The sequence below is a fragment of the Coturnix japonica genome, chromosome Z (genome assembly GCF_001577835.2).
Source record: "Coturnix japonica isolate 7356 chromosome Z, Coturnix japonica 2.1, whole genome shotgun sequence".
Classification (NCBI taxonomy): Eukaryota; Metazoa; Chordata; class Aves; order Galliformes; family Phasianidae; genus Coturnix; species Coturnix japonica.
The window spans coordinates 35,884,518-35,904,991 of NC_029547.1; the positions used below are offsets into that span (position 1 = coordinate 35,884,518).

The window sequence follows — 20,474 nt, forward strand, 5'->3', positions numbered from 1 at the left end:
ACTGTGAGTCAGGAATTTTTATGCAGGGAAGGAATCAAGATCTTTTCATTTATTGCAAATAGGTTACTCCTATTTCAGATACATCATAACACATAGCAATATTGACATATTTTATTTAAAAAAAAATGTTCAATCTAATATTTAAATATATATATTGAAATTTAATTAGCTTCTGAAGTCATTCTGATTATGTCTTTTTAAGTGCTTGCTCTTTTATTTGTTGTAAATTAGCTTTTTAATGCAAAATATACAAAGCAGCATTTCGTCTGAATCCTATCAGGCCAAGCTGTTTAAGCATGAGGCCTATATAACCAGTGAAGCAGAAGATCATTCTATTACATGGATAAATGCTCCAGAGTTACTGAAGCAACACAAAAACAATAATTGAAACATGGCTTTTGAAACCTCTTAAGCATCTCATTTTATGGAAATACTCATACATAAATACATGAATACATACATATAACTTAAACCATTTGACAACAAAACCCCACAACAAAGTCAGTTGGCTTAGATTAAAACCAATTTTATTATTTCCCATTCACCTTCCCCCAAAACAAGAAGAAAGTCAGAAATATAAGCCATCCATCAATGAGATCTACAGAAATAATCCTTGTATCTTGATGTTTTATTCTTATTTTCCTTATTTTCAGACAATGGAGAAATAACAGTTTCCAGTCCATCTTGTCTCTGGAAACACCATCACTTCACAACAGCTCCAACACCCAGCATCTTACTGACTTGTCTATGTCTCCAAGGAGACTAATCTCAGATTATAACAAAACCTGTAGCAACTATTTGAGTTTATCAGAGCTACTTCTTGGCATACTCTTTACACTGACCAACTTCTGTCCATGTATGTATGGCATATGTTTGTTCCACAGAGATATTTCAGAAGAATTTGGGGTAGTCAGATTTCAGTGCCCCAACTACCAAGCCCACAGGAATCCCATTCAAAAGCCAGTCAGAATTCATGATGTTGCTTGGTGACTTATCTTCAAATCTAATAATAAAAATAAGAAAATAATAATTTTTTAAAAAAGTTTCTCTGAAACCTTGTAAATTATGTAAATATATATATTATACAATTTATCCCACTCATTGTCAGAGGAAATACTGTGTCTCACTCATCATGCACATGCGAGCATTCAAGGCAGAGGGAGTCAGAATCACCTCCAGCCCCAACACCTACAGCAGGGCAAGGCTGAACATCAAAGAGAATGGCTGAGAAGGGGAATTTACCTTCTTTTAGTAAGTCACTCCATTACACAAAAGTGTACACACAGCAGTCTGCAACCCTGATGTTTTCTCAAAACTAAGTGCTGTTGCAGGCTGTGTGCAACACTCTCTCAAGGCTACCATTTACCCACTTCATGTAATTCCTTCCCAGTCTCTCCTGATCCCTAAAAGCCTATTCTCATCCACAAAATCTATTTTCGCCTCTACCCTCACCTCAGCTTTGGTAGCCTGAAGCAGGGTGACATTAGATCTCTCTCCTCCTACACACTGATCTAGGTTAGATTAACAGCGGAGACCAATGTATTCGCTTAAGGACTAATATATTAGTTTAGCAAAAGGAGTCAGTGTGTCCTAATTCTAAAATTTTCCAGTTTAGCTTTGCTTTGTACATTAACAACCTTGTTTTTCTCAATGATCCTGCTTCACAGAAGCACTGAATTCACAACAGGCAACTTATATCTTTGCATCCAGCAAGTGCAAGAATTCTTTCTTAAATTTCATATAAATTGTTTTGAGTTATAAGAGACAGAAAGTTACACATTAAAGTCATAACAAGTAATGGAAAAATAGCAGGAGGTAAACCAAACAGCTCTGTGATGAGGAGAAAGAAGAAATAAAGGGGAGGAAGCAAGTGGTGTTACTACCACCATAGATGTGACCACGCACGCCAAGAGGGACATTAGTATATATTAATGAGTTCTGTAAAAAGAATGCATATGCACGCATATGTATTACATGTGTATGTCTAAACTGTTTCAATGTAGGTCTCACTCAAGATGATCAGCAAGGTAAAAAGCAAATATTTGCTGCACTGATGAGGAGGAAGAAAAGAACAATAAATGTACCTTGGGACAATCAACATTTACAGCTGTTCTTGAGTTAACTGTCAGTTAATGTTGACCACTACACAACCAAAAATTCTAATCTTAACAGCCTCAGTGTGAAGAATTTCTATTACTTATATTTTAATCACTTACTTATTCAAGTTCAGCAAACTGAGGCTATCAAGATATGCACATCAAGGGACATGTTAAAGAAGAAATCTCTCTAGCCCACGAAATACTCCAAAACACAACACTTGGCACACTTTCCAAATTTCTAACACTGTCAGTCAGAGGACTTTGAATGCATTATTTTCTTCCATACAAAGACAAAAGTGATATGTAACAACCCCAGAGCACTTCATTTTCATATTAATAATTTTAAACGCAAATGAAAGCAATCAAATAAGCTAACCCAAGTGTATTTCCAGCAAAGCAGAAGGTGCCCACTGCCACCCACATATCTTCAGAATCACAAAATTAAATATGAGAGCAAACAAACCTATGTATGGCAAAGAAAAGTTCTGGATGTAAGATTTTGAGTGTTTCTATATGAAGATTTTGAATGTTTCTATAGACAGGCCTACTTTTTGACTGCATATATGATTTTCTTATTTTTCTTTTTGTCCTTGCAACACAAACTAAGCCCCAGGGGCAGTGTTTTATTGGGCAATGCTGCCCTCTAGTGACTACAAAGAACAAGCAATCGGAAGAGAGTATTTCAAAATACTCCTTGCCCTCAGCTTAGACTATCAACTGTGTTTGGTCGAACTACCAATTAAAGTGAAATCTTAGTCCTGTAATATCATTTGAGTGAACAGAGTATTCAAATCAAACAAGAACTTTTTTATGAGGTGTAATGCAGCTATTGGAATACAGTCAAGCTAAGCTAACAAATATACTAAGTTAAAAAATGTGTAATGCCAGAGCTACTCATAGACACAATAATAAGCCATCCTGCTTCATTTATCAGAATTACAAATATTGTAATGGAGGTTGATTTATTTTTCTTCAGCTGCAGTGACAGATCAGCATTCAGAATTCGTTGCAAATTGTGGGTAAAAGTCTAAATTTTAATCCTTCCTGCAAAGCTAAGAAATGGCATATAAAAACCTGTTAAAGTTTATTGTGAGATTAATAAATAATTTTTTAAAATTATATTATTTTAAAATATTATATATATATGTAATATTTAAAATATATATTATTTAAAATAATATTATATATATGTAATAAATAAGTAAGTGAAATATATCTATTAATGTAGTGCAATAAATTATCAAAATCAGAGATTCTTTTGGACTGTACTAAAATATTGTGCAATAAGTATTTCAGAAAAATTACACTTATAATCAAGGAATATTTATGATATTACATGGCAACTAATTCATTGAATCAAGCGTACTTATTTATCTAGCAAATATTGTGTGTATGTAACCAAGTTTACACTATGAGGCACTGTCATAATAAAAATTGGCGAATATTTCAGCAATGTAATTCACTAAATGAGCATCACTGCTTTAATTTCATGGATTATGAATTTCCCCATGTTGCAATACAAACCACTTGCTTTAAGTAGCTAAAGTAAGTAAGAAACTAACTTAATAGTAAGACAGGTTGTTTGGTAGTCTTTAACAGAGTAGTTTCAAACTGCCAGTACTTTGTGACAGTGATTTTTTGTCTAGCTGTATAGGTGATAACTAAAGTGGGATCTCATCCATATTAATAGATTAATAGCAATTCTGAATATGCAGTTTCTTGATGCAGAATCCTTAATCTATGTTTTCCATCAGCATAGTTACTAGTAAACTCATCTGAATTACAACAGTTTAAAACATAGTAAAACACACTAGTAAAAATCCAGTTTTTCATCTTCACATGCAACAGTCTGTGGGAGCACTGTCTGCGGTACACCACAGGTGCTACTTGGATGCCTCATGTAGTCTTCTCCTAGTCTTCAATTAGGCCTTAAATACAAAAAAGCAAAGGAAGTATGAAAGGAAATAGAACTTTTGTAATTGAGGAACATGTCTAGAGCACATATCAAGGCCCAACAGAACAAAATCTTGGGCCCATAACGTTTTTGCCTGAACAACTGACGGTACAAACTCATACTACATAGATAGCTCCAGTAAAATTACCTTTTCAATTGGATTAATTTTTGTTTTAAAAAAAAACCCAAAAAACTCTTTGTTCACATTTTCCTCTAACTCAATAATTCCATTTGCCAAAGGCTTCAGTTTTTCCTGCTCTTGTGATCTGACTATCAAAACACATTCCAAATTTTTAAACAAGGTCAAGTCTCCAGGTGAATGCGGCAAAACTTTCACCCTATTATTTAAAACTTTTATCTCTGTAACTAATGTGATCAATCTGGGGCTGGATACAGTGGCTATCTAAATAATAATTAACCCCTGAGACATTCGCATGCATTCTTTTAGATTCCTTCACAGTGTTTTTGTATTCCATCCCTATCTAAATAAAAAAAAAGTCATAAAAAACTGCTGCATAGTTTTTCCTATCTGAAATAAAACCAATGCTAAACCACTCTCAAGAGCAACAGTCCACCTCTCAGAATGTTCTTTAACTATTTATCAAAGGAACATGACATGATTATTTGAGAATATTTACCCTGAGGCAGAGCAAAGACAGTCTGAGGGATGTCAGGATGCAGAGCTCATGCCCTGTTAGTGTAGTGAAGCAGAAGTGATGAAAGGTAGCAAAGGAATAGTTACCAGTGAAAGGCAATTGAATAAGGTGGTAATTGGAAGCAGATAAATGAAAGGTGTGGAATAGCAGGGAGACAACAACAGTGGGAACATAGGACAGACAGACAAACAAAGACACGGGATAAATTGAAAAGGACTAAAAGTAGAAGTAGAGAACTTATGGGCTTGGAAGCAATGAATAAATAAATGAATAAACAAACAAACAAAATTAAGCCTTTCTGGATATACCATACATGCCAATTTTAGGTCTTGTGAATACCTGGATCATGCCTGACCAATCTGGTGGCCTTCTATGAATGAGTGATGCCACTGGCAGACAAAGGAAAGGCAACTGAAGTAGTTAACCAGGATTTTTGAAAGGCCTTTCATTTCATCCCAGACAACATCCTTACCTCTGAATTGGAAAAATATCAGTTAAAATGCTGGACTATTTGTTGGATAAGGAATTGGTTGGAAAGCCACAGACAGAGTGTTGTGGAAAATGACTCTGTGTCCAGATGGAGGGTGGTGTCCCCTGGGGGTCTGTTTTGGGACTGGTGCTCTTTAACATCTGTCAGTGACCTAGATGATAGTTTGCCATTGACACCAAGCTGCGTGGTGCTGTTGATACATCAAAACGAAGAGATGTTTCCATAGGAACACTGAAAAACCTGAAAAGTGGGCCCATGTAACTTTATGAGGTTCAACAAAGCCAAGTGCAAGGTATTGCATTTGGGCTGGGGAAATCCCAGATGTGAGTGCAGACTAGGAGAATTCACTGAGTTCTGCCATTGCAAGGCCCTGTCTGGAGTACCATGGCCAAGCCTCAAACCCCAGTATAGGAGGGATGTGAAGCTTTTGGAGTGGTTCTGGAGAATGGCCACAGAAGCGATCAAAGGGCTGGAGCACCTCTCCTATGAAGACAGGCTGAGGGAACTGGGCTTGTTCAAGCTGGAGAAGGCTCTGGGGAGAACTTAGTGTGGCAGTCCAACATATAAAGAAAGATTATAAACAGGAGGGAAATCAACTTTATAAGTGGTTAGATATAAGTGAGAATGGTTTTAGACTAAAGGAGGGGAGAATTTCATTAACTGTCACAGGGAAATTTTTCACTGAGAGGGTGGCGAAGCACTGAAACAAGCCTCCCAGAGAGGCTCTGCATGCCCTGTCCCTGGAGATGTTCAAGACCAGGTTGGATGAAGCTCTGGGTAGCCTGACCTAGTGCTTGATCTAGCTGTCAGCACCTTGACTGTATCATGGGGTTGGAAACAAATCATCTTTGAGGTTCCTTCCAACCTAATATATTCTATGATTCTACAGTATTATGATTCTATGATTCCAAGATAAAACACTAACAACTCAAAGAAGATAATATTTGAAACTCATCTTGGTTGCTTGGTTGTTTGTGTAGTAAATCTCAAAGCTGAGACAAAAGTAAGGGAAAGACTGGTTTTAGCAAAATACTACGTATCAAAAAAGTATTTACAAGACTAGCCTTTAAAGAAAAAGACTCAGTTTAAATCTGCATGTACCACTGTTTGCACTCGTTTACTCAGTTATATTCATATATTCATTATATTCATACCTCTGTACTTCATTGGTAGGGATTTTAAAGCTTCCCATCTTACTTCAAATGTATTATTTGAAAGTACAATTTTAAAACATTTATTCAACAAAATCATATCAGTAATTGATCACTAAAGTATTTCATACTCCTCATCACCTGTTCCACCTGTTTGTTCCATTAACTGAAAATACTTGTCCCTCTACATACACATGAAATGATCTGTGCACATTCTTCATTTAAGGAGGACAGATTTCATGCCAATCACATCACTCCACTGCTCCAGTTATTCATGCTGCACTTCAGCAAACATATTTATTCAGTGATAACTGTTGTCCTTAACAAGTCTGTGAACTCTTCAGGAAAGACACAGTTTATTTGCTTGGGACCCCCTTGCAACCTAAATTGTTCTCAAAAATTTTGAAAAAGTATAGTTCAGAGGCCTTCCTATACTCAGACTTTGATGTGCATTCCCAAGTAATTATGGAGTAGAATATTAAGTATGTTATAGCATCTTCCATGTACAAGGGTAGCCCAAAGCTCTTGGCAATAAGATCCTAAAAATACACTGTGGGTTTCAAAGGCAAAGGCATTTATAAAGGCGTGATATAAAGGGAGATTCACAGCCAGGGACATCTCTCAGTGGAGAAACAAACTGACCACTGCTCAGTGAGGTCAAGAAGTCAGGGCAGCCAGAGGTATAAATCTGACTAGTCACAGATCACTAGTTAGGCAGTGACAAAGGGAAATACAACACAGAACATAAGCTATTGAAGCATGTTTTATTGAACAGTAATTTTCAACACAGAGAATGCAGTTCTTTTCAAACATAAAAAATCACAGTGGATGCAGCGATCTGTTGTTTCAAGGAAGAACGAAGTTCATGAACACCACATCAGAATCACAGTTCTGATTGTAAACAGTACAAAGGTTTTAACGATTTAGAGCCTTATTTATATGTATTGGCTTTATTAAAAGTTGGCATGTGCAATTGGCAACGAATTCCTTCCTCATACTAGTAAGAAAACGTGTTTATTGGTTACTCAGCCACTTGATTAATATGATTAATTTCTTATACACTCTCTTGTAGCTCTAACTCAAAGAGCAGAAACTGTAGGAAACTGACTCAATTTTGCAAGCAATCTAATGCATTTTCACCAATATTCTGGATACATTTACGCCAAATTCTCTTTAACCACAAGGAAAGTTTTCTAACAAAACAAGAAATGTGGAATTAATTAATTAAAAAAAAAAAATAGTCAACAATCAATAACAGAGTTACCAGTCCTAGGGAGGTCAGTAAGAAGGGGTTTTGCCAGATACTAATACAGCAGGAGCTGTATTACTACATATACTACAAGCTTTAATGCTGTGAAGTTTCTTCAACCCGTAAGAGGCCCATACATGATCAGAGCGATAGAATCATGCTTTAACAAATCTGGAAAAAGCAGTGATACAAGACATCTGAACTGCAGATGAGATATTGGATTTATTTTATTTTATTCTTTTAAATACTTATTACACTAAGAAATATTTTTTGGAAGTTTCTTCCTATAATAATAAAGACTGTAAATTCTATTAAAAAACTACATGAGGAAATAACTCACTTTTATTTATGAGGCAGGATCACTGCAGTCTGATTTCCTAGAAAGTTACCTAGCATTTTTGTACAGCAGTAGGCTTGAGGGGGAGGCTCTGGCACTGACTCTATTTGCTGAACTGGGCATTCACAGTGGTGCATATCTGCATTGATGCTCCTTACAGGAGTGGCCTTTATTTTCTTTGGAACACATTTTAACCAGCATACAGATACATAACTGTTACTTATTTTTCCTAAAACAATAGAGGATTTTACAGTCAGTACAAAAATAGATACACTGAAAACTTTAATCCACATTAGGCCATAATTACGTCTTCAAGAATAATTAACCAAACGTGCAGCATTAAAGCACTAATGTAAGCCACAGGGCAGTTAGAACACTCATTTGATTCCAACATTTCCAGTGAGTCTTAACAGAAATTCTTGCCTCAGAAATGAGCACTATGCCACAATTAGAAAAGATCAAAAACAGTACAGGACAAAATAATACTTCCACATCAACTGAAAAAATATATATATATTTACAGATTATGAGGAAAGACATGAAAAGCCTCTCCTTTCTGAATAAATACATGTATTAAGGGAATATATCCACTAACTAAAAAAATAGCTTTGTATGATTAAATGAATAGTTCTCAAGTACTGTGTAAAACAATAAAAACATTTAAAGTACAATAGTGCAACTATGTCAGAGCATAAAGCTGATATTTGTCACTTTACATTTCAGGTAGAAGGCAAGGTAACTTTTTGAAGCAGAACAATGGAAATCCTTAAATATTTGTTATTTCCATGTATAAATATTTTGGTTTTGTTTCTACACTGAAATAAATGAAGTTGGTTTTTGTTCTTCTTGTTGTTTTTTCCAAGTTCTTTCGTGTTAACACAAATTCATTCTACCTGTTAGTATGTGAGTATTCAGACCTGATGGAGCTGATCAACACATAATTTCTAAAACCAGTTCCAACTGAGCTATAGTAATATCCCCATTCAGTAGTGCTTTTTCCAATAATTCATATATTGATCATAAAATTACTCCAAGGTAAAACTTTGTTATCAGTTTCCAACCCTGAATCTTAATTAAAAATAAAACACTGTTGCTTTACACGACACACATGAAAATTATGTAGCTTACAAAAAGTGATTCAGTTTTATAAAGTGTCAATGGTTTACGGGTTTACCAGTTCAGCCTGGTTCCATGATGAGCAGGGCAGAGGGATTTCTCAGAATCCATGACACCAAAGACAGGAAAAGAGGGAACCCCAAATTACTTGATAAAAGAACTGCCACAATGTGATGAGAAATTAACTAATTTACTAAACCAAGTATCAGGGGGGGGAAAAAAACAAAAAAACAAAAAAAAGGAAAAAAAAAAAAAAAAAAAGATAATTAGAACTGGGATTGACCAAATCAGATATAATGAAAAAGAGATTGTCTGAAAAAAGAAGGCCTTACGCTAATGCTGAGATGTAGATGTGACAGTCAGATGACCTGCCAACGCCTTACACACATTCCCCCCTGTGCAGGAATGATATCAGCACATTGAATAGTCTTCTGGAGAACATAGTTTCTTCTCTTTGGTATGCGGAACTGGGGTATTAACACTTAAATTCCCAGTGCATGACATGATGTTATGATGTGAAATACCAGTGACCATAAAACCATGACATAAAACTTGGCCAAACAATACAGGATAGACTTTGCTCATTAAAATAAATGAGACAAAGTATCCAAAGAACCCACGGTCCAATCCAGGAGAGAAAAAAAAATAAGTCCCTGACCTCATGTCCTTCAACCTGGTTCTCCACAGGGCATAAGCCTTCACACACCATTCTGTATGAAAAGAACCTCAGCTGTGAAAGGAATTACTGCACTCACACACACACTGCAAACTTTAAAGATCTGAAAGCCACATTTGTCAGGGGCACCCAACAATGAATTACACTGTTGAAGAGAAGAAGACATACCATGATTTTTCAGCAGACTACATGATCTATTCAGCTTCTGCTACTGCAATCGAATTGTTCTTAGCAGCAGCAAATAGCATCAAAAAGGGGAAACAGATTTGCATGTTTACAGATTGGTTTATTTTTAAAGCAAATAATGAGAGATTCAGATTCATTGTTGGGGAAAATGTTTTACACAGAGAGTGGTGAGGTATACGAACACACTGCTCTGAGCAGGTCTGGATGCCCCATCCCTGGGGCCTCGAGCAGCCTGATCAGCATGGGTGACACACCCTGCCTATGGCAGAGGCTCCCCTCCAATCCAAGCTACTAGTCAACAGTCCTATGACTGATGATGAGAGAAATACCTACAGTTTCTACTACATTTTATGAACGTTGGGAACTATTACAAGCAGTAATAACTCAAATCATTCTCTGCTGAGTATCTTGGAAATTTTTTACAGTCAGGCAACAATATTCCCATTAACAAAAGTGTCTGCCATTCATTCCAGCAGTTTCTTTTAATGAACAGTTCATACAGATGCTTTTGTGCATGCAGTAATTCTTTCACCTATAACTTTAAAAATGCATGAAGATTAGAATTACTAGAATTAGAATAGACTTCTCTGTACCATTAAGATTCCTTAATTCATGCCTGAATGAAAAGCTATTGAAAAACACAGGAAAATTACAATCCACATCTCTCTATTACACTGTTGAAGATCTAGCCTAAACAAGCAGAAGGGTACTGAAAAATTATTTCATCTAATCCTGAATATCACGAGTATTATTGGTTGCTCTAGAATTTGGAACAGTAATGGTCCATGCAAATGTCCCTTTCCCTATTGAGTTGTGTAGGATTAGAAATGAAGTCTACTTTTCAGCTCCCAGTCAAATCCTAACTCTTCTGTTTAAATAAATTCTAACCCACTGATGTAAAATTACACCAGTAGCCTACACACCTGCCACTGTCTTCTTCTAATGAACCATGCTACTTTTTGTCTTGAACTTGATTTACCTGTAACTAGGCAACATTTTAATGGCTTAGGGTTTTCTTGGGAAATTTTTCATGTATATGTAAGACCTTCAGAAAACTAGAAACGCAAATACGAGCAAAAAGATTAAAATAATTCATGTTCTTGTCAGAACTTCTCTTTCTGTTCCTGCGAGTGATATATGATACTGTCCTATCATATTCTTTGAGAAATAATGAGCCCATAAAGAAACAAGCAGGTTAGGAAGATAAAATATATTACAGTATTTAATGCACAGGCTAGTGTGGCATTGATTCAGAGCTTGCTTCATTGAATTTCGTTGCTTAAGAAGAATGAAATCAGAAATAAGAGTCAAGCAAGTATATAAATATGAATTAGTAAAAACTAGTGTCTGGATTTTTCCCACAATGTCCAACTTCTAATACACAAATTTATAAATCCATAGCAAAAAGAATACATAATTGAACTCCTTCATTTTTCTTTTTTTTTTCTTTTCTTCTTCTTTTTTTTTTTTTTACATACAGAAATTTCTTATGCCAGGAATGGTGCACTTAAACATTGCAACAGTTCTTTGTGAGTGCTGATTTTTTGACAGGTGTCCCAGCCAGGTTGGTTACTGACCTCGTATCATCTTCATTATCACTTCGTTTTCTCACTTCACTGTGAGGAAAAATAATACATATATATATAAGGAGAGAAAAAAAAACAAAAAAGCAAAAAAACCAACAACAACAAAAAAAAAAAATGCATGATAAATATGCAGCCAATTATTGTATTCTTACTGAAGCTCAAGTTCAGCATTTTGTTTCTTCCAGTACAACACAGCTCAACACCACCTAACTCCCAGGAAAACTTTAATACAATATTTAGTCCACAGAATCAACATATCTTCAAAGATTTCGCTGGGGAAACTGAATCAATTGCAATGGTTTTTTTTCCCTTTTATTTTCTTTTGCTTGTTTTTCTTTAATGTTTTCGCTTCACTATGTTACTATAACAGGTTACATTCAAAGCTGAAAATAAAAAAACAATAAACAACTGCAATTTCAAGCGTGAATTCATACTCAGAGAAAAAAACACAAACTGGATGTTTTGTACGCAGACTTAGAAGTTGTGTATGCATGAGAAATTCTTTATCTTTTCAGGTCCACTGTGATAGGGATTCCTAGAAACTCAAAAGCAAGTTCTAGAATTACTTGCTAACATGTATATGTACCTTATATACATATACACATGCATAATTTATGTCCCCCTTGTATCAGTAGAATAAATTCATGAAGTTGGGACAATTTTAAATTCAAAGCATCATATTATTCAACAAAACAAACAAAAGGGGAAAGGAATCCCACAGAGAAGTAACAGGTTAGTCTGGAGGACTATCTGCTCCAATGATATGGCTTTTTAGATTTTTTTTTTTACTTCCAAGTAAAATGTTTCTTTCTAAGAAAAAGTATTACTAAACTCAAGAAATTGGAACCAACCATTCCAGACCAAGGTTCTAGGTAATGTCCAGAGCATTTAAGAAACTATGAGCCTATCAGAGAAAACAAATTTTGGAGGTTCTGAAAAGAAAGGCTACAACTGCCAAGACATTTTTATCTTTGAGGCAGTTAAACAAATCTATCATGTTTAAATATTAGAGAGAATTTTCCAACTGTGATTAGCATTAAGTAACTATGTTAAGTATGTTCTCAATTTTGTAAGTCACAGGTTCCTGGAAATGAGTCATTTAAATCAGCAATTAATGTTGATGCTAACAGAACAATGAAACACCTGTGCTCTTGCAGCATCTCTAGTAGAGCTGTCTTCTCTAAGTACATGCATTCTTGAAAACCAAATGTGAAGAAGCAATGATGCTCTCCAAAAAGCCAGCATTTTTATTTGGGCCATGTTTTAACACTGAATAAACAAATACTGACCAGATGTCATTAAGTTTCATTACTGCATGAGCTAAGTCAAAAACAAAAATTAATCTACTTGTTAATTGTAGCCTTGAGTTCGCTGACTAAAACTGAAAAATCTGAGCTTGAGTATTTCTTACTGCCAGCCTTTCAAAATACTGCAGCACAGAACAGTTTGGAAAAGTTGTAAATGCATAATGTTTTGTTCACACTTCTTCACAGAAATACCACATTGCTAAATGGTTGAAATGCAGAGTTCTGTCTTTCAAATAACTTAGAGAAAGTGATATTAAAGAAAGTGTGTGAGATTAGAATGATCAGGTATAAAACCGAGTATGTATTAATACGTATGGTAGAATTAAGAGTTAATTATATGAATAATTGTAAGCATTAGAAATTGATCTATGTATATGAAAGAATTAAGAAAGTAAATCCACGTACTATTGAACATATTATTCATTCACCAACCAAATTTTAAATTTTAAAAATTTAAATTTTAAAAATATTTTAAAATAAGTCTATAACTAAGCTCTAACATTAAATATCAATGACTAAGACAACCATGTAACATCAGTAAGCAAACCCCCTGTCTATACTGAGAATAAAACCTGCCTCACTCTTCTCTATAAAGATTTAACATGGCATTCCTCTTCTAATTTCATTTGTTGAAATTGATATTGAGAAAATTTTAAATATGTACATGCGTGTCTTTGTACATAAGTTTAGATATAATGTCCATTTTATGAAATACAGTCAGCTGTGCTTTTTTGAAAATAGAAAAATGACTACTTACCGAGCAAGATGAAGAACTGCTTCTACAACATTAGATCCATCTTTAGCACTTGTTTCACAGAATAAAGCATTATAAGTCTGTGAACAAAAATTAAGACATTGAGCCAACTCATCTGAAATCGAACTGATTTGGATATGTGTATTTAATTAAAAATGATTTCCTCAGTAATGAAAGGCATGATTACACATGCATTTAAATGAACAGGATATCCTCTGGTATTCCTCATTCTCCAATGTATTCACTTCAGTACAGAAAAAACAAATATCTTTTTAAATGTAATTTTTACTGTAATAGCAACTTTTAGTTGTATTAGTACTACTACTGTATTAGTATTAGTTTAGTAAATATGTAAAGACTCTGCTTTACAGTGGTCAATGCACCAATCCTGCCAGAGTTCTAGAAGAATGTGAACAGTGTCCTCAGAAATACAGTTTGAGTTTTGGATTACTCTATGTGGAGACAGGAGATGGATTTCATAATCCTTGTGGGTCCTTAGAACTCAACATATTACATAATTCAAGCCAGGTTAAGATTCTCATCCACCTACTGGTGTACTTCATTTCACTGGCAAAACTCTATTGCTAATTTCTTATTGGAGGTGAAAAAAACTTTGTCTCCTAGTCCGTTCACCTTAGAAACATGAAGGCTGAAAATAATACCCCAGAAAATAAAAAAAGTTCAGCTCAGCTGCACTGAGGCAAAATTTAGCTCAGCAAGGACCATCAAGATAAATAAAGCTATAGTGAAAACTGCTCATGAATCCTAATAACTAGATCTGAACATGTGACCAGTACATGACATTTGTTTACAAGTTTTTCAGAGTTCTCAGACTGTTCTTGAAACCATTTTATGCTGAAAAGATAGTCATAGATCTTACCATTGCCAGCTTTTCTCCACAGTTTATAGGTACACAATTTTGCCCTTGTTCTGTGACTGCTTGGCGAAGATCTGCTTTGTTTCCTACCATCATAATTGGAATATTCTCATGAGTTGCATCCTGTAAAGAAATTTTTGTTTCCTTATTGCTAAATTCTCAGAATATAAAAAGTTAACTAGCATCATGTCATGACTTCCTTCCCACAGAAATTCATACACGCTACCAAAACCAGATAATTTTATATGCTACATAACTGTTCAGAAAGAGAACATACTTCAGGAAGCCTGTTTAAATATCAGCCTGCATAGGTGTGCATCCATACCCATAAACCCAGTTACATAAGCATGAATTTAATGTTCTAGGGGAAATAGTTATCATATCTAAATGCTTTACAACAAAACTAGTGTGGGAAGAGTGATCAACTTCTGTTTTACTATTAAAATAAAAACAAAAACCTGTCTTAAGAAGAGGAATTTTGCTTACATTTTCCCTCCAATTAAATGACTGTGGAACAGTAGAAAAGTATTTTTCATCGAATTCAAATTTGTATTAAAATAAGCAAGTAGTAGCAAACAGAAATACTGAAATTTTCAGTTGGAGAATGGCTAGTTTACAGAATTTAACATATTGATTTAAAATGCAGAAGCCCCAAGGATTAGGCGAGCCATCCACCTCTGAAACAGTATCTCATGTTTCTTCCAAAAGGAAGTGAATGGGAACAGTGATAGTCTTTCATATAAAAAACATATTCATTTTAACACTAAGCATATAAGAATATTCTAAGAATATTCTTTAATACCATTAGAACTTTCATTTAGTTTGAATTTACAGAAGAGACTTCAATTTGGCTAATTCCTGAGATACTCAAGTTTTACCTATTAAACAAAACTACCTAAAAGGTGTCTGGAATTCTAAAGCAAAGAATAAGCTTTCCATACTATCTCTCTTCAGATAGTCAGACATTAGAGCAATGAAACACAGTTTTAAATTTGCAGGTATTTAAGTTACTTACCCCAATCATATCAATCCATTCTCGCACATTAAGAAAGCTTTTTTCACATGTTACATCATATAAGAGTAAGACACCATCTGCTCTTCTGAAGTACGATTTAGCAATACTTCGGAATCTTTCGGGAAAAAAAAGAAGACTTGTGTGAGACTAAGGAGTTACGCTGGAGACTGTAGCAGTGTGGATTACTCAGCTACGTTTGAAAAAAAAATATGAAGCAACAAACTTCCAGCAATTAAGTCCAGGAATGAATTCATCTGTTATAATCATATTTTCTCTTAACACAGCACAGTCTACTAAGGAACTGTACAACAACTAGGTAATTATATTACTAATTGCAATATTCTTCACAAACTTATTATGTGAGAGGAGAATGACTTTGTCTCCAGTTTCCTACGTCACATAAACACTCTTCTTGGCAAAAGTAAATTTACACAGACTAGTACAGAGCTTTGCCACTGAACAGATAAAACTGACTTGGGCTTGTCCTGTTCAGTGTTTTTATTGATGACCTGAATGAGGTCACTGAGTACACCCTCAGTAAGTTTGCAGATGACACCAAGTTATCATGAAGTCCTGATCTGCCTCGGTTAGGAAGGCCCTGCAGAGGGATCTGGGCAGACTGGATTGCTGGGTTGAGGCCAGTGGAATAAAGTTCAACAAGATCAAGTGTAGGTCCTGCACTTTAACCACAACAACCCCAGGCAATGCTATAGGCTTGGGGCAGAGTGGCTGGAAGACCGTGTAGAGGAAATGGACCTAAGAGTCTATCGACTCTCAGCTAAACACAATTCAGCAGTGTGCCCAGGTGGCCAAGAAGGCCAATGGCATCCTGGCTTGTATCAGAAATAGCGTTGCCAGCAGGACAGGGAGGTGATCACCCCTCCGTACTCAGCACTGGTGAGGTTGCACCTTGAGTACTCTGTCCAGTTTTGGGCCCCTCACTGAAGTAGGACTCTGAGGCCCTGGAGCATGTTCAAAGGTCAATGACACCAGTGAAGAGTCTGGAGCACAGGCCTTATACGGAGCAGCTCAGGGAGATGGGATTATTTAGACTGTAGACGAGGAGACTCAGGGTCTCTTATTGCCACTCTACAACTACCTGAAGGGAGGCTGCCATCTGGGTGTTGGCATGTTCTCCCAGGAACTAGCCACAGCACTAGAGGGAATGGCCTAAAGTCACACCATAGGTGGTACAGGTTGGATGTTAAGAAGTACTTCTTCTCTGAGGGTGGTCAGGCGCTGGAATGGCCTCCCAGGGAGGTGGTGGAGTCACTGACCCAGGAGGTATTCAAGAAATATTTGGATGTTGCACTAAGGGACATGGCTTAGTGGAAAATATTGGAGATATGTGGACAGTTGGACTCAATGATCATAGAGGTCCTTTTCAGCTTTTGTGATTCTATGATTCTGTGACCTCCAAGATTAAATTCATACTGAGCCCTACAAGATGTCAGTAAAGTTATGACTCTGCAAGTAAGTGACACAGGATTTTGTGAAAATTCTACATAGAAAATCAAAGAACTTCAGTTGTATACTTAGTAATCTGTACAGTACTCCTGTACGTTTTTGAGTCTTCAGGAGAAGAAAGACTTTTCATATACTAAATTCAATGCAAATCATGATCAGCAATTTCAAGAAAAATATAAGTAAAGAGTATCTCAAATATAAACCTGTCAGAAATGCAGATCTGTAAGAACAAAGACAGGATAAAAATGGAAGGAACAGTTTACAACTACTCCATCTGGATGAAAAAATCCAAATTTAATTTAGAAAAAACCCAAAACACTGAAATGACTGAAGTTGTAGGTAGTCACTAACCTCTCCTGCCCAGCTGTGTCCCACAGTTGTAGTACTGTAGGTTCTCCATCAACAATTAACCTTTTCATTTGAAAATCGACACCTGAAAAGAATAATTTTATATAGTCTAAGAAAAAATATTAATCACCTTAAAAATCCACAGAAAGTTAAATGTTATGCTGCATATACAAAGATAAAGCAGTTATCTCAAACTACATTGCTTGTACTAAATAGATTCACTCAAATAGAGCTGCAAAATCCCCTGAATATGGAAACACATATTTGTCTTTTGAAAATCATTTAAGGGAATATTTGAACCAGATATTTTCCCAGAAACACTGATAAAAATTTAGCATTATGATCAACAAACATCTGTTCTTCATTTTGCAAAACACTTCTATAGGTAAAAATGTTTTATAAGACAGACTTTATTCCAAATCCTAGCGAATTGAAAAATAAATTATAACAAAAACATAACAAAAATCCTAAGTTTGAGCCAATAAAACAAATACATAACTATGACTTTGGAAAGCAAAAATTCAGTCTTTAGAAACAATAAGCAAAATTTGTCATCTGGCAGCTAGAGCAATATACACAATAATCCAGACAAAAACCCCTCCCATTCCAATGACACTTTGAAGAAATGGAGATAAAGAAAGAGACATTAACAGATATTGTGCAAGACTAACGAATGAGTAGACCAGATGGCCACAAGAACTGCAAAATAGTCTGGACACAAATTTTAAGTTTTTTTAAGTGAGTTCAATCCTATTATACACTCCAAATACTCATTAGTCAGTTCTATGCTTTAATGCTGAATTAGAGCTCACCACCTAAAGACTGCAAGCATATTCACAAAAACCTAGCAATCACAGTGGGTAATCTTTTCATCCACTACCTCTAAATAACAACGGTAATATTCACTTTAGAATTTAAGAAGAACAACAACCATACCAAGGGTTGCACTGGTATTGCCTCTGAATTCATTCTTGCAAAGTCTCATAAGGAAACTAGATTTTCCAACCGCTGCATCTCCAGCAAGAATGATCTTGTAAGCCTTCTCTGAACTTGGGTATTTTGGAGTACAATCTGTTGCATCTGACTGAAAAAAACAAAAAACAAAAACTGATTTATCTCATAAAAAACTATACAATACTATAACAAAACATTTTTTGTTTGCTTGTTTGTTCTGTTTTGTTTTTCACTAGAGAACTGGTTACCTGAGGATTAAGAGCATATACATATTTCCTTGTTGAAGCTACTGAGCTGCTTCGACTTACTGGTCTTGAGGATTTCCAATCTAATATTGTACTGCTGCTATGAGGACCATATGCTTCTTCATCCCTGATCTCAGGAACCTGAAAGTATAAGTCCACATATTTAGTTCGATACAAAAACATGCTTTCTGCTTGCAATGTCACAACTAAAACTGACTGAAACCTTTGTTTTTAACAGTTTGGATTAAATGATGAACCTAACTCAACTATGCAGTTCTGGTTGAAACTGTGATTTTTCTCTTCTTCTTTGTGAAAATCTAAGCAGCTGTCTTAAGTGAAATACTCTCTAAACCAAATAAATAACACTTGGTATTCAGTATTCTCCTACCTGTTCTTTTTTGCACAGTGAAAACACTAGCAAATTCTGAAGAATATGAACTTCTTTGTTCTATGAACTTCTTTGATCTTCTGCAACGGAGTGGTGGGACTGGTGGACAAAGGAAAGGCAACAGATGAAGACTACCTGAACTTGTGCAAAGCCTTTGACGTGGTCCTGCATAAAGTCCTTATCTCTAAACTGGAGAAATGTGGATTTGAAGGGTGAACTAACTAAGTGGAAAAAGAATTGGATGGATGCTTTTAGGTAGAGTTGTTACCAATTGCTCTACAGCCAGCTGGAAACCAGTCACAAGCAGTGCCCTTCAGGGTTCTGTCTTGGGACAAGTGCTCTTCAAAATTTTTATCAATGACTTAGACTATGAGATTGTGTACCCTCAGTAATTTTACTGATGACACGAAGACGAGTGGTGCAGACAATACAACAGAAAGAGGAGATGCCATCCAGAGGGACGTAGGCAGGTTTGAAAAGTGGGCCCACAAGGATCTAATCAATAAAGCCAAGTGCAAGAGTTGGGGCAATCCTAGATACAAGTGCAGAGCTAGAGATAAATTCTTTGATAGCAGCCTTGCCAGGAAGGACTTAGCAGTCCTGGTTTATGAAAAACTTAAAATGTGCAAGCAGTGTGTACTTGCAGACTGGAAGGCCAATGGTATCCTGAGCTGCATCAAAAGAAGAGTGGCCAACAGAGAGAGGGAGGTGATTGTCCACCTCTGTTCTGCCCTTGTGAGGCTCCATCTGGAGTACTGTGTCCAGGGCTGGGGTTCCTAGTACAGGAAGGACGTGGGAGCTGTTGGAGCAGGTCCAGAGGAGGGCCACAAAGATAGTCAGAGGATGACCTATACAATGAAAGGTTGAGGGAGCTGGGTTTGTTTCACTTAGAGAAGACTCTGGGGAGATCTCAATGCAATTCTCCAGTACTTAAGAGCAGCTTAGAAACAGGAGGGGGATCAACATTTCACACAAGTATATAGTGATAGGACAGGGGGAAGGGATTTAAACTGAAAAAGGGGAAGCTTAGGTTAGATGTTAGGAAGAAAGTCTTCACTCAGAGGAAAGGTGGTGAGGCACTGGAACAGCCTGCCCAAAGAAATCGTGGATGACCCTGCCCTGGAGGTGTTCTGGGTCACTCTTGACTGGTTTCTGTGCAGCCTGATGAAACTCAGTGATCTTTGAAGTACCTGACCTAAGCCATTCTATGATCCTGTGGTTCCAAACTCTACTAAAACTACATTTGCTGTCTATTACAGCCTACATTTTGTTCTTAAATGGTTGTTTGGGGCATACACTTTACTGAAAGTTTACAGGTAAAGAAAATTTCCATAGGGAAAATTTCAATTTTAAAAATAACTGGGAAAAAAAAAACAACAGTAACTTCAAAGGTTGTTAAACAAAAAAGAAAAGTGTTTCCTTACAAGACATTACTCCCAGTGCTGTTAATATCAAGCTCTCATATATGTGATTTTTCCATTCACTGCTGTAGCATAGCACAAAAAACTGAACCAAAAGCTATTTTACTTCCATAGTACCTGCTTTTAAGTCATTAAAAAAAGAGCTCCCCTTGTAAACTGTTCAACAATCTTCAAAAAATAGTAAGTATACTTAAAAAA

General features: G+C 35.9%; 1 protein-coding gene across 2 annotated transcripts in view; it reads right to left on the bottom strand.

The window, feature by feature from the left end:
* Window positions 1-7,095: 7,095 nt before the first annotated feature.
* Window positions 7,096-20,474, bottom strand: part of RASEF (RAS and EF-hand domain containing) — a 39,950-nt gene continuing 26,571 nt past the window's right edge. Inside the window, exons 11-17 of one of the 2 annotated variants that reach the window (XM_032441366.1) lie at window positions 18,531-18,608; window positions 18,205-18,352; window positions 17,272-17,353; window positions 15,454-15,568; window positions 14,442-14,561; window positions 13,565-13,641; window positions 7,096-11,530 (exon numbers count right to left, since the gene is read on the bottom strand). In XM_032441366.1, the coding sequence (XP_032297257.1) occupies window positions 11,422-11,530; window positions 13,565-13,641; window positions 14,442-14,561; window positions 15,454-15,568; window positions 17,272-17,353; window positions 18,205-18,352; window positions 18,531-18,608 (729 nt within the window). In that variant the 3' untranslated portion in view covers window positions 7,096-11,421. Of the gene's footprint in view, window positions 11,531-13,564; window positions 13,642-14,441; window positions 14,562-15,453; window positions 15,569-17,271; window positions 17,354-18,204; window positions 18,353-18,470; window positions 18,609-20,474 lie in introns of both variants that reach the window. The other variant, XM_015849261.2, reaches the window with a different exon arrangement.